General features: G+C 25.9%; 1 protein-coding gene and 1 long non-coding RNA gene across 3 annotated transcripts; one reads left to right on the forward strand and one right to left on the reverse strand.

The window, feature by feature from the left end:
• Positions 1-676: 676 nt before the first annotated feature.
• LOC112639403 (28S ribosomal protein S5, mitochondrial-like) lies at positions 677-1,391 on the reverse strand. Of its 2 annotated transcripts, XM_025413225.1 has the most exons (3): positions 1,290-1,391; positions 919-1,041; positions 677-844 (listed from the first exon to the last, which is right to left on the reverse strand). In XM_025413225.1, exons 1-3 carry the CDS (start codon positions 1,375-1,377, stop codon positions 777-779), a joined length of 279 nt encoding a protein of 92 aa, XP_025269010.1. In that variant the 5' UTR covers positions 1,378-1,391; the 3' UTR covers positions 677-776. The 2 variants fall into 2 exon arrangements, 1 of the variants encoding a protein (XP_025269010.1); XR_003123499.1 differs by lacking the exons at positions 677-844; positions 919-1,041 and adding an exon at positions 1,071-1,139.
• A 3,872-nt stretch (positions 1,392-5,263) lies between these two features.
• On the forward strand, positions 5,264-6,348 carry LOC112639404. The gene is made up of 3 exons (XR_003123500.1): positions 5,264-5,600; positions 5,946-6,041; positions 6,329-6,348. It is a non-coding gene; the product is annotated as an uncharacterized LOC112639404 (long non-coding RNA).
• The last annotated feature ends 6,893 nt before the right edge of the window (positions 6,349-13,241 follow it).

A 13,241-nucleotide genomic window follows, 5' to 3' on the forward strand; every position in this document is an offset into this window, starting at 1 on the left:
AGTATTACATACATAAAATAATAAATTTATTTGAAACGGACAGAATCTTTATCTTATTTATAATATTATGATATAAAAGAAAATTGCAACTCAACTCGAAACAGAGCGGTGGAATAATTGGTTGATACTTATGCTGGTCTACAATATTTATCCCTTTTTTCAGATCATTAGATTTTTTGCTTTTTTTATTATACAATGATTATCTGTAAATATAGTACTTGTAATGTTGCGCTCTTAAGCACACAAAAGATGAAGGCATTTGCAGGTTAATTAGTTATACTTATATATCATAAGAAAGAGAAAAAAAAATGTAAAGTTGAATTACGAATGGCTCTAAAGAAAATCTCATCAAATAAAAAATACATAAATGTGCCCCCACATTCCTCATGAAAAAAAATATACAATAATATAAATTTTTATGTATTATTTTTAGATTATATTCTTTTAATTAACTATTCACTTTTCATTTCTCCTCGTCTTTCTTTCCAACTACTAAATAGAAGATATGTTTTTATATTAATTTTATAAATAAAAAATGTTTAATTTCTAATAAATTAAATATAAATTAAATTCATATAAATTAATAAATTAAATATAAATAAAAAATGTTTGTTATAAATTAAATAAAAAGTATAATATGCCTTTAAATACTTTATATACATACCTGCTGAAACCAATAAAGAATGCTTTTACATTCCTCCTTGTACTTTGGCATACATATCCTTTATGCCAATTATCTCGCAACACGCTTTTATCGCATGATGACAAACAAGCCATTATCCTTCATGAATTTTCTTTACAAATATTTTTATATTCTCAAACTGTGTAAAGAAATCATGTAACACTGAAAAATACAAAGTGATATTAAAGAGAAGAAATAAATTTTATATTATATAGTATTGACAAGTATTTTCTTACCAGTGTGTTCCTTATATGTAGGAATATACATTAATCTTTGACCAGCCCTATTTTTAATCGTCTTTAGGGATGCTTTGGCTTTTGATAACGCAAATCCAGCCAATCCATTTCCATTCCCAGTTACTATAAATGAATTGATTCTAGTCTTACTGCTAAATTACTGGTCATACAAGTTATCATTTTGTTTTCCAAAATCCAGGTTTCAAAACTTTCAAATGTATCTGCAGAAAACAAAGATATTAATTATATAAGATTCTAATATTTAGAACTGAAACATCAAAAAAAAAAAATTGAAAATAGACATCGTATCACATGATTTTTGTATGTGTGTAATTTAACCATTATAATCCAATAATAGCATAAATATTAACCTTTTCCAATAAGATCTGATTCAATGCTTCTGCCATCCATTGTAACACTCCTCCAACCACATTCCAATGGCGATAATTTTATTTGCATTGGTCTGGTCTGACTTTGTGTAATTCCATAAGTTTTTGCTTTCTTTCAAGATTTACAAGCAGTTTTTAGCTGTTGAATTAATTCTTTTCTCTAAACACAGAAGTGTTCAGACCAGGAAATTGTATCGGAATTTTTCCCATGCCAATAATTTGCTCCTTATTTAGGTTCTCTTTTCACTACTCTTCTTGCTCTACTCTGCGTCTTCCTGCATTACTGATACTTGTCACCCTTTCATAATTCATCTTCAGGTCCTATAGAACAAAAGCACAGTGAAATACAAACTATTTTCTACTGTAAATATAAACTATTATCAAAATGCTATATCCATAAAAGTTCTACTTACTATTCGCAAAGAACATAGAGTTTCTCACATTATTTAATAAAGTGACTATTTTTAATAAATGTGAATGACTGACAAGCAATAAATTAAACAATATTAAACAATAATATATACCTGAAAAAAATTTCATAATTTTATTAGAATTAAATTGATAAATTAATTCTAAATACATATTATATGTTAATTACATATAATGATTTAGAGACAATGATATATTTCATTTGCGTTACCATTGTTTACAGATTGAACATTTTTATCAAATTATTTACAACTCTACAAATATGTAGCATACGACAAGCCATTTTTAAAATCTATAAAACAAACAACAAAATTGTTCATAGTTTTCACTCTGTTTTGTCATAGTCTGCTTTTAGGCGATCTCTGAAAGCGATGCATCCTATAAACAAAAAAATAATAACATGAACTACGTAGTCAAATCTACGAATGTTCAATGGTAACATAATTTCGATTATATTCCATGCCTCGTACACTTTATTAATGTCGATAACATAAGCAAAACGCAAAAGCAGTAACATATAAGCAGTAACACATAAGCAGTAACGCAAAACGTTTGTATATATTAAATAAATTTGTAATATAAATAAGTTTTGTGATCTCTCTCTCTCTCTATCTATTTATCTACTATCTATCTATCTATCTATCAAGTATAATTATTAAAATATATTACCCGATATTATATTATATTATATATTAATCACACATTATCTATCACCACCATCGCCATTATTATATGTAATTTAATATATACTACCGTTTAATTAAAAAAATATTTGCCTCAATTAATTTCAATCAGAAAGAAGAATAAGAAACATCATAGATCACTTGGGTAATTCTTAAAGGCAATACGCCCTCTGAAATAAAAACGTGGACATGAACTACGAAGCTAAATCATGAATGTTTTCAGTAGGTAACATTATTTTGGATTGTTCCGTCAGTAACACAAGTATCGATAATGCAAAAACGCTAAATTTTAATACAAATCTAAAGTTTTGGGTGGTCTTTCTCTCCCTGTATTAATAATATAATTAATTATTAATATATTCCTTGATACAATATATTAATCACACATCATCCATCATCACCATCGCCACCGCCATTTTTACGTGATCTTTATCACAACGGTTCATCATTGAAAATAAATTATAACACATAAAATATTCTAGTTTATTTTTAAATATTATTTTTAAATATTAAATAATATAAGTATTAAAATTAAAATAAAAAATTGGCTCAAATAATAATAATTAAAAATTAACTAAACAATTGATAACTAAGAACCAATAAAAAGCGCGTTAACTGTAGCACAAGAAAAAATCCTTTCTCATTTAATTATTATTATATATTTCAAATTATTAGTATATTTCAAATTACTCGTCACAATACATACAATAAATACGAACGTTTCGGATTATCTTTTAATCTACCTTCAACGTGACATTAATATTATTACACATTCGAAAATAGTAGACAATGGCATATGAAAAATTATATAAATCAGATGCAGATAGCATTTGTAATATCTGCATGCCGATTATGAAACGATTTATATAATTTCATATTTATTCATATTTATATAATTTTATATGTTATTGTCTAATATTTTTTAATAAGTAATATAATGATATGCCGTTAAATTTCTTTTCTAGATGCGATCGCGATCAACACCGAAAATTATTTATTATAACTATATGATTAATTAACTTTTATAAATAACACATAATTAATATCTATATACAAATCGCGACAAAAATTCTCTATCGCATTTAATCGTAATTTATTCATTTAATCAACTAAGAATTATAGTAACAGAAATCTAAAATAATAATTTATTATTTCGATATGAAATCGATTTTTACGAGCAGAAATTATTTCTTTACTATTTATAGATATTTATAGAGTCAAATACAATATATCTGCGATGCTTTATTTTTCAATCATTGAAATATTTTGAATTGTGAGAACGCACAATAAAATAATTGAATCTAAACATAATGAAACACTCTATACATCAATCTTTTAATAAATAATCCTATAATTAAAAAATCTATGTAATCTAAAATACTGTTATATACTTAAATATATTCCATATATACATATATGTATATATTAAAATACGTAAAATATTTCGATGACGAACAAACAATAACCGACCTTGGTGGCGTAATAACGCGCTAATGTTTATATGCTATAGTCTTGTAAAATGTTTCGATAAAAAAATAATAATAACACGGTCTTTCGGACTAACTTTTTCGGTTCTATTATTATTCGCGCGTCGACACTCAAAGAGTAAAGTAGTGGTATACAAGACGCTCCGTTAAATCCTTTTCTAGACGCGATCGCGATCAATATCGAAAAATTATTTGCTGTATTTATTATATTATATTATAATATAAAATATAATACAATGTAATACAAATATTTCGATATGACGAACGAATAATAACATGGCGTTCGAACTTGACGTAAACAATAGCGCGCTAGTCATATGGTCTTAGTATCATTCACAAAGCGACACTCAAGCAGTAAAGATCGTAGTGCGAAATATGTCGTATATTCTTATATGTTTATATGCCATAGTTTTGAAAAATGTTTCGGTACAAAAATAATAATAACACGGTCTTTTGAATTAATTTATTCGGTTCTATTATCGTTCGCGCGATGACACTCAAAGAGTAAAGTAGTAGTACAAGACGCTCCGTTAAATTCTTTTCTAGACGCGATCGCGATCAATATCGAAAAATTATTTGCTGTATTAAAATATGTAAAATATAATATAATAAATATAATATAATATAATATAATATGATATAATATAATAAAAATACGTATTGTTTACGACAAGATATTATTATCTGTTTGAGAGAGAGATTGATATTATTATCTGTTTGTCATCGAAATATCTTACGTACGTTAACATATTTATATTACCTTATATTGTAATATAAAATATAATACAATATATTTCGATATGACGAACGAATAATAACACGGAATTCGATCTTGACGTAAACAATAGCGCGCTAGTCATACAACGTTATGGCCTTCGTATTATTCATAAAGCGACACTCGAGCAATAAAGATCGTAGTGCGAAATACGTCGTATATTCTTAAATTAATTATTAATTAAACGATTATTGTATCATAACTTTCAATTATATTAAACTTTCGACTATAATCGTATTAATATACATGTATTGCATATATATATATCAATAATGAAAATAACAAATTCATTACGCGTAATAATTAGTTTTACAAAATGAATTATTTTGAGTTTTATAAAGAAGATTTATAATTATATATCTATTAATTATATAAAAATTATATATAATATAACCCTCCCACGGGGTACACCTTGTCGCGGTGGGAGGGCTTAGTACTTGGATGGTGCCTTGAAGTTTATTTTAAATTTTTTAATTTAGAATAAATCTCAAGGAGCCTGAAGAGGAAGCTAAGTACCCTTTCGCGTCGTCGGTGCCGTCAACGTGTCGCGGACGGCGGCGTCTCGTTTCCGCGTTTTCGCGTTTAGCTTTTTCGCGTCATCGCGTTATCGCGTTTTCGCGTTGGACTTTGTCGCAATCCCACTTTCACAAGTGAAACGGGATTTTCGCTCGTACCGAAACCGGGAGTGCCGTTTAAAGTATATATATATTAAATATATACATCGCGCGACAAAACAGAAAATTTTTAATCGTATCGAATAGTGCGGGAGTGCCGTTCAGTATCGCGCGTAAAAGTGCGAAAATAGCGATATAAAAATATCGCACGTGAGTGCGGGAGTGCCGCTAAAAGTATCACGCGTCTAACTGAGAGGAGGAGGAGGCCTAGGAGAGGCATCAGGCTCCGGCAGAGCAACCTTCTGGTAAGCAATTTATTTATTTGTAATTATATATTAAATATTAAATATATTTATTATAATTTAAATTAAACAATTAATCGCAACAATTAATTTGATTTGTTTATTTATATGATTTAAATAAGAGAGAATTAAAGAAAAAATTTTTAAATGAAAGCTATAATCTTGTAAAGATGTAAGCTTTTATAAAATTATAAGAGAATTATTAGTAATGTTCTTTAAAATTTATAGAATTATTTTATTAATCTACTATTATTATATGCATCGAATACAAAATTCAATGTATACAATAATTTTTGAAATATTAATTATTTTGAACGCTATTACATTAGAATCTTCTTTTGTTTGTAGATCGATGCGATAACCCTGATGATGCAACAATCCTGATGATCTGAGAGGAGGAGCAGGCCTAGGAGAGGCATCCTGCACCAGCGGAACAACCTGATGGTGAATATTTATTATTTATATATCTACTGTTAAAAATCGTACACACAATAATACGGTTTTATTATTTAAATGAATTAAAGAAAAATTAGAAAGATTTTTATAAAAATTATATAAAAGTTTCTATATATGTAATTAAAAGATAGTTTCAGAATTTATAAAATTTTTCCATACATGTATACAACTGCTTATTATTTTATACCGGATATGAAATTCCGCATAATAATATTTTTTTGAAATATCGATTTTGTGTATTGTTATAAATGAATTTATATATTTGTATGTTACAGACAACGAGCTTCGATAATAACAACTCCGCTGTTGCGCATCTGTGCCGGTGAGTGAACAAAAACTTTTTACTTTGAAGTAACGGATTCGTAGAGATTGTAGATGTAGATGTATATGTAGATTGTAGATTGTAGATTGTAGGTAAATCCGTTGCTTTAAAATGGATGAGTTAGGATAGATTGAATTAAATAAATTTTTTATAAATTCTCTTTCGAAACGCTTTGCATTTAAAAATATATTTAAATATTAATTAAAAAAAGAAAATCAAGAAAAGATTATTTTCATTAAAGATTTTGTGTCTAATTTATTAAATAAAGAACACACATTAATATTTTTATCAATTTTATTAATTTCTGATGCTACTTTATTTTTATAATGAGTACTTATCTTCTAATTTCTTATTCATCGTAGCTCATCCATCGTAAAATTTGTCTGTAGATATTATTTTTAAACTTTATTTTAATTTAAGATAAAGCCAAATGATTCATTAATTAAATAAATTGTAATATGATAGATGTTATACACACTTTAATTTTATATTTTATTATAAATTATATATTATTATAAATATTTACTAATTATATATATTATTATAATATCAATCAATTTTGATCGATAATCTGCACAGAGACTTTTATATTATAAGAATTCTCTACATATTATACTAAATTGCTAACAGTTGAAGTTATGTTAAATTCTGTGATACCCGACATAAATTCTGCCCAGTTATAAATGGTTGCCCTTGCTTTATCATGAGATATGATCGTGTTAGCAGTCTAATATAATATATAAACATTTATTATAATTTGGCTTTATTTTAGTTAAAATAAAGTTATATTCAAATATATAATATCGTTCGATTTTACAATTGTTATATGTACAATTGATGAGCGTGAAATATTTACGCTCATTTGCTGGTAATCAGTCGGCAAAAGAAGGAGTGTTTATCTCCTTTTTCGATCTCTGATTAGAGATCGAGCGAGATAATGGTCAGGACAAAAAGTAGGTTTAACTGGCCTGAAGAGCACGCTAGGGCACGTTAGGGTACGCGGTTAGGGTACGCGATTAGGGTACGCGGTTAGGGTACGCGGTTAGGGCACACGATTAGGGAATGTAATTAAAATATAGGGCATTGATTAAAATATAGGGAATGTAATTAAAATATAGGGCATTGATTAAAATATATTAGAGAGAGGCTCCTTAAATCTCGAATAAGTTTCGTTTAAAATAAGTTAAATCAAGAAGTAGGGTTGTTGATATCATAGGATTGATAGGGTTGTTAGGGTTGTTGAGGTCATTATTTCTTTCAATATTTCAATTTCTTTCAATATTCCAAATATTCTTTCAATTATTCCAATAATTTTAGAGATAAATTAAAATTATATAAAAAAATTAAATTAAATTTATTTTTAAAAATATGTTAAAAATGAAATTTAAATTATCAAAATTATTTTCAAAAAAATTAAATAAATTGCCTAATTATAAATATTTAAAAAATAGTTTAACATATTATATTTCATTTTTAAAATTAAAAATATATTATATATATATATATATATATATATATATATATAAAAGTTACATAATATTAAATCCAAGTGTTAATGCTGTTAATATCAAATTATTCATGTTTTTAAACATTTAAATAAATCGAATATATTTATTTGATATTGATAGTATCATAAATTTGTAACTATAATAATTGTAACAAATTTGTGACTAAAATTGTAGCAGTTATAATTGTATTTTAATTATGATTTAATATTGATATTATAATTGTATATGAAATACAATTATGACTGTAATTTATATTATATTAAATTGTATTTATGATTATAAATTATATGAAATGCATTCTTATGTAAATTATACGAAAAATGATCGAAAGTATACGTATAATGATAATATAACAGAAATTCATTAAACATATTTTTTCTATAGTATATATTTTTAAAATATTCATAAAATTAACTGTGCTTGTGTTTTTATATCAAAGAGTCATTAATAAATTCGAGAAATTTTATATATAAATTTTAAATTCATATAATTTTATATATTTCAATTTTATAAATATTAGATTATAAATTTTACAAATGTTGCTAATTTTTTTATATTAAATATAAAAAAATATCAAATATAAGAGCAAAATATAAAATGCAAAAATTTGATGTTAAATTAATGATTAAGTATTAATTAAAATTTAACACCTTCTATTTTATAGAATCGCATTTCATTTATTATAAATTTAATGATATATATTCATTTTATCTATTTACGAATTCTATATCAGAACTAAATGTAAAGTAAATTAATAAATTACGATTACGAAAATATCATATTTTTTCCGCGGTTTTTTCGCGTTTTGTATATTACGAAATATCATTTTTTTCCGCGGTTTTTTCGCGTTTTGTATATAAATTTCTTAGATGAGATTGCCGTTTTAATTAAAAAATCTTATAACTGTATCTCCCTGTAATATTGCTAAATATTACTAATTAAATATAAAAAAAATATCGAATAAAAAAGTCGAATATAAAAGTGTGAAGATTCGATGTTAAGTTAACGATTAAATATTAGTTTAACAAAATTTAACAATCGTCTTCGATATTATAGAATCGCGAATTAATTTTGAATTTAATAATTTCCTTTTAATCAGATTTATACATTTACAAATTTCATGTCAGAACTATTCGTGTACCAGATAATATTCGTAAAATATATTAATAAATTAAGAATGCGAAAAAACTGTTCTTCCCGCGTTCTTCGCGCGTTTATTAAACGAGATTGCCGTTTTAATAAAGGAATCTTATCGCTGTCCTTCTCGTGAGGTGACCATTAGTAAAAATTGCGTGACTCGTACCGGTGAAGAGTTGAAACGATTTTCATCATGGAGAATTATTTATTATCGATTCTTGTAAGATCCATTTGCGACGTCTAGTTCGATGTCCTGTTGAAAATTAGGAATTTTCATTGTAGGACTGTAATTAATCCCAGGTTTTCCTGGCAATTCCTGAAAGCAATGATTTCGGAGTAACGTCAACGACGAACGCCATACGCCTCTTTAAATCCGGATTAATTTAAATAATACATTTAGAAAAGAAAAAAATACATATTTTCTTCATTGAAAATGTGCTATCATTATTACTATTCATATTATTGTCTTAATACTAAAAAATCTTAATAGTAGATTACATATGGATATAATTATTGTATATAAATTTTTATTTTTCAAGTAATTTCAAATTGCAATTAGATTTTATTGACTTTTTTGATAAAAATGATTACGAACGAATATATTTTATTAATTAATATAATTTGTCTTTTTTGAAAAATTATTTCTAGGTACTGGGGATATTAATTAATTTTCAGTTTCTTTTAAGAAACTATTTGCAGATGTTGGACAGCCCGCCATTTTAGAAAACATTAATTTATATATATCTATATATGTATGTATAATAAAATACATGCACAAATTAACATATCCAAAAAATTTTTATAATTTTTCTTAATATTACATATGTTACGTGTATATGAAATTATATATATGAATGTAACATAAAATGTGCGAGTACTTAAAAATTATGAGACAAATCGAATGGGTACCTTGATAACAATAAGATATCGGCAAATTAATTTAAATGCTATTAAAAATAATAAAAAAGTAGTACATTGACTTAACTATTTGAAATTATTTGATTTATTTTATCTTACAAATTATTCGAATTGAAATTTTTGAAATCTTGCTGTTATGGGGTTTGATTCGTCTCGCGCGCGAACAGTTGGTACCCCAAAATTATTATACGTATTCGCACATTTAACACAAGTTCCAATGATGCATGTATTTCATTATTTATAAATATAATCGTTCGTAATCATATTTACATAAAAATCATTATATCCATTTGGTTTTCAATAAAGAAATATATTTTTTAATAATGATAGAACATATTTTCTGACGTAAATTTTAATCGTGAATTAAATGACAATGAGGGTAATTGTCGTTGATATATAACTGAAATCATTGTTATCGGGAGTAGTCTGGAAGATCCAGAATTCGTTCTCTCCTACAGTGGAATCCCTGACGTTTAATGGGTCATTTAACTTTTCTTCGCAGATCGTTCTTGCGAAATCTGATATAAAAACAAGATGTTAATTATTCTCCATCTTTAAGATCGTTCTCCTTTTTGTCGAATATTAACCGGATATTAATTATTATATTAGAAAAATTATATATTATCATATCGAAATTAAATATTCCAAATATTATCGATTTATTTATTCATCGCGTTTTTTCGAATTTTAAATAGCAATTTATCTTATAATTTAATCGTCAGTTTATATCGAAGTTCTATTTTTTCGCGTTTTTGAATATTTTCTTTAATAGTTTTTAATTATGCGCGAAATGTATTTTAGTCTTATGTATAGTAATTACAGTTATAATAATTATCTCGCGCGCGTGTCTATTGAGGATATTCTTCAGTTATTATAAAAATTATATGTATTGCAATCGAATATTCCGAATATCATTAATTTATTTATTCGTCGCGTTTTCTTGCGAATTTTAAGTCGCAATTTATAATCTTATAATTTAATCGTTAACTTACATCGAAACTTTGGCGATAACGCGGTTTTTTAATTTTTTTAAAACTCATGATCCCCATTTTATATTATTTAGCTATCATGTATGAGATACAATATATATATGTTATTCTCAATCGCGACATTCGTATAAAATCGCATGTTAATCACGAATAAATCGGACCTTGAATTTTATATTTGCAAACATTACATATTACATATATCGCGCGCGTGTATACTTCGATATTATAAAAATTATACATACCGCAATTGTCCCGAATGTCATCGATTTATTTATTTATCGCGTTTTCTCGCGAATTTTAAGTAGTGATTTATCTTATAATTTAATCATTGATTTACATCGAAGCTTTGTCTATCTCTTTTCGCGTTTTAAATATTCTTTAAATAGTCTTTAATAGTACAAAATTGCACAAATAGTATAAATTGTACAAAATACGTTTGTTGTGCAACAATTTTTTCCTACAATTTAAAAGACGATTGATAATTTATTAATGACTCTTTGAATCGCGATTGTTTACATTATATAAATCTTATAAAACTCTATTATTACATCGATTATTAATAATAAATATCATATAATTAATAATCGCTAATTAGTCTTGTCTAAATTATATGAAAATTTTTAATAAATTCTGTATTTTACGGATATTTTCGATATTTTCGTGTAATCTCATGTAATGAACTATTTTAGCTTCAAATTATATATTTTATATTAACTTTTGTATCATTATATGTATGCACACATATTTGTAACATTGTAATAAATTTTGTAAATTTTGTATACATTTGTAATATTTGTAAACAAAATTTGTAATAAACTTTGTAATAAATTAAAAAAATAAAATAAAAAAAATTCCTCCTCAAGTATCTCCACCTTATCGAAGGCTTTTGCCGGGTGAGGAGGTTTGTGCACTCTAATGATCCTGAGAGCTATGCCGGCGGTAACATCGACTAGTATTCATGTAGTCTGTTTTTATATTTAAGATCATCTTAAATATGATTAAATATAATTAGATTGTATCTTAAGATTTAGCCAATGAAATGGCCATTAACATTTTCAAACTTTAAGATGATTTTAAGTATAAAAAAACGGACTATAAGAATATTAGCTGTAGTTACTGGTAGGGTCACCCATGCCGGACAGGTCGAAGAGTAGGAGTCAGACTAAGAGAGATACAAACATTATATATATATATATATATAAGACAATTTCATCAATTTTTTTCAGTCGAATTTTAAAAGATACATGATAAAAATTATAAATTAACTTTTTCTTTCAATTTTCCTTTGGGCCAATAATTATTTTTATAACGACACTTGAACTCTATTATATTTTATATTTTAAATTTGTCGTTGATTTAAATGCAATTCTCAAACATTTTCAGATTGAAAATGATTCTCGCAGATAAAATATGAAATGCAGAATCAAATAATTCACAAGTAATGAAATATCGCGATACATTAATAATGTTTATTAATAATTAATTTAAGAATTTCAAGAAGTAGAATATTTAACAAAATTTATTTTATGTTATTTATTTTATGAAATATTTCGTCGACGACGAATTACTATTACGTGGCCTTCATTCTTTGTGACGTAGGGCAATGTTTACACGGTTGCCTTTGTGTCCTTCGCGCGATGAGACTCGAGTGGGAGGGGAAACAGAGCCGCTCCGTATCTCGCATTATTTTTCAATCATTCCTCACGGTTACTTCGACTTGAATAAAACGCGAAGAACGAAGTGTGTGATTTTACATAAAAATATATATTTCAACAAGATTTTAAGAGATAAATAATAGGAATTATAAATTATCTTCTCTTTGTGCGATCTTTATAGCTGGTAATTTTTTTAACGATACTTAAATTCGATTATATCTCGCGATTTAAATTTATCATCGATTTAAATCAAGTTTATCGAACATTTTCGAATGAAAACGATCCGCATAGATGAAATGTGAATCGTGAAATCAAATAATTTATAAGTATTGAAATGTCGTCATCAATATCGTTTATTAATAATTCTAGAAATTCAAAGAAATGCCAAATTTTGCCAACTCGAGACAGCTTATTTTTAAAATAAAGTTTATGACACAGATTACGGATATGCGAATCTCTAGATGGACTAAATTATCGTTTAATTTTAATTTTTATCCTTTTAAAAAAGTACTTATTTTCTCAATTATTTTCTCCGAAGTATCATAAACTTTAAGTCAAGAATAAAGTCCAATCTCTAGTTGAGAAAATTTTGGGTAACAAGCTTATGGGCACTTGTCGATACTCTTTATTTTATATTAAATATTCATCGATAACGAATA

Source organism: Camponotus floridanus, unplaced genomic scaffold, assembly GCF_003227725.1.
Source record: "Camponotus floridanus strain SB8 unplaced genomic scaffold, Cflo_v7.5 scaffold620, whole genome shotgun sequence".
NCBI lineage: Eukaryota > Metazoa > Arthropoda > Insecta > Hymenoptera > Formicidae > Camponotus > Camponotus floridanus.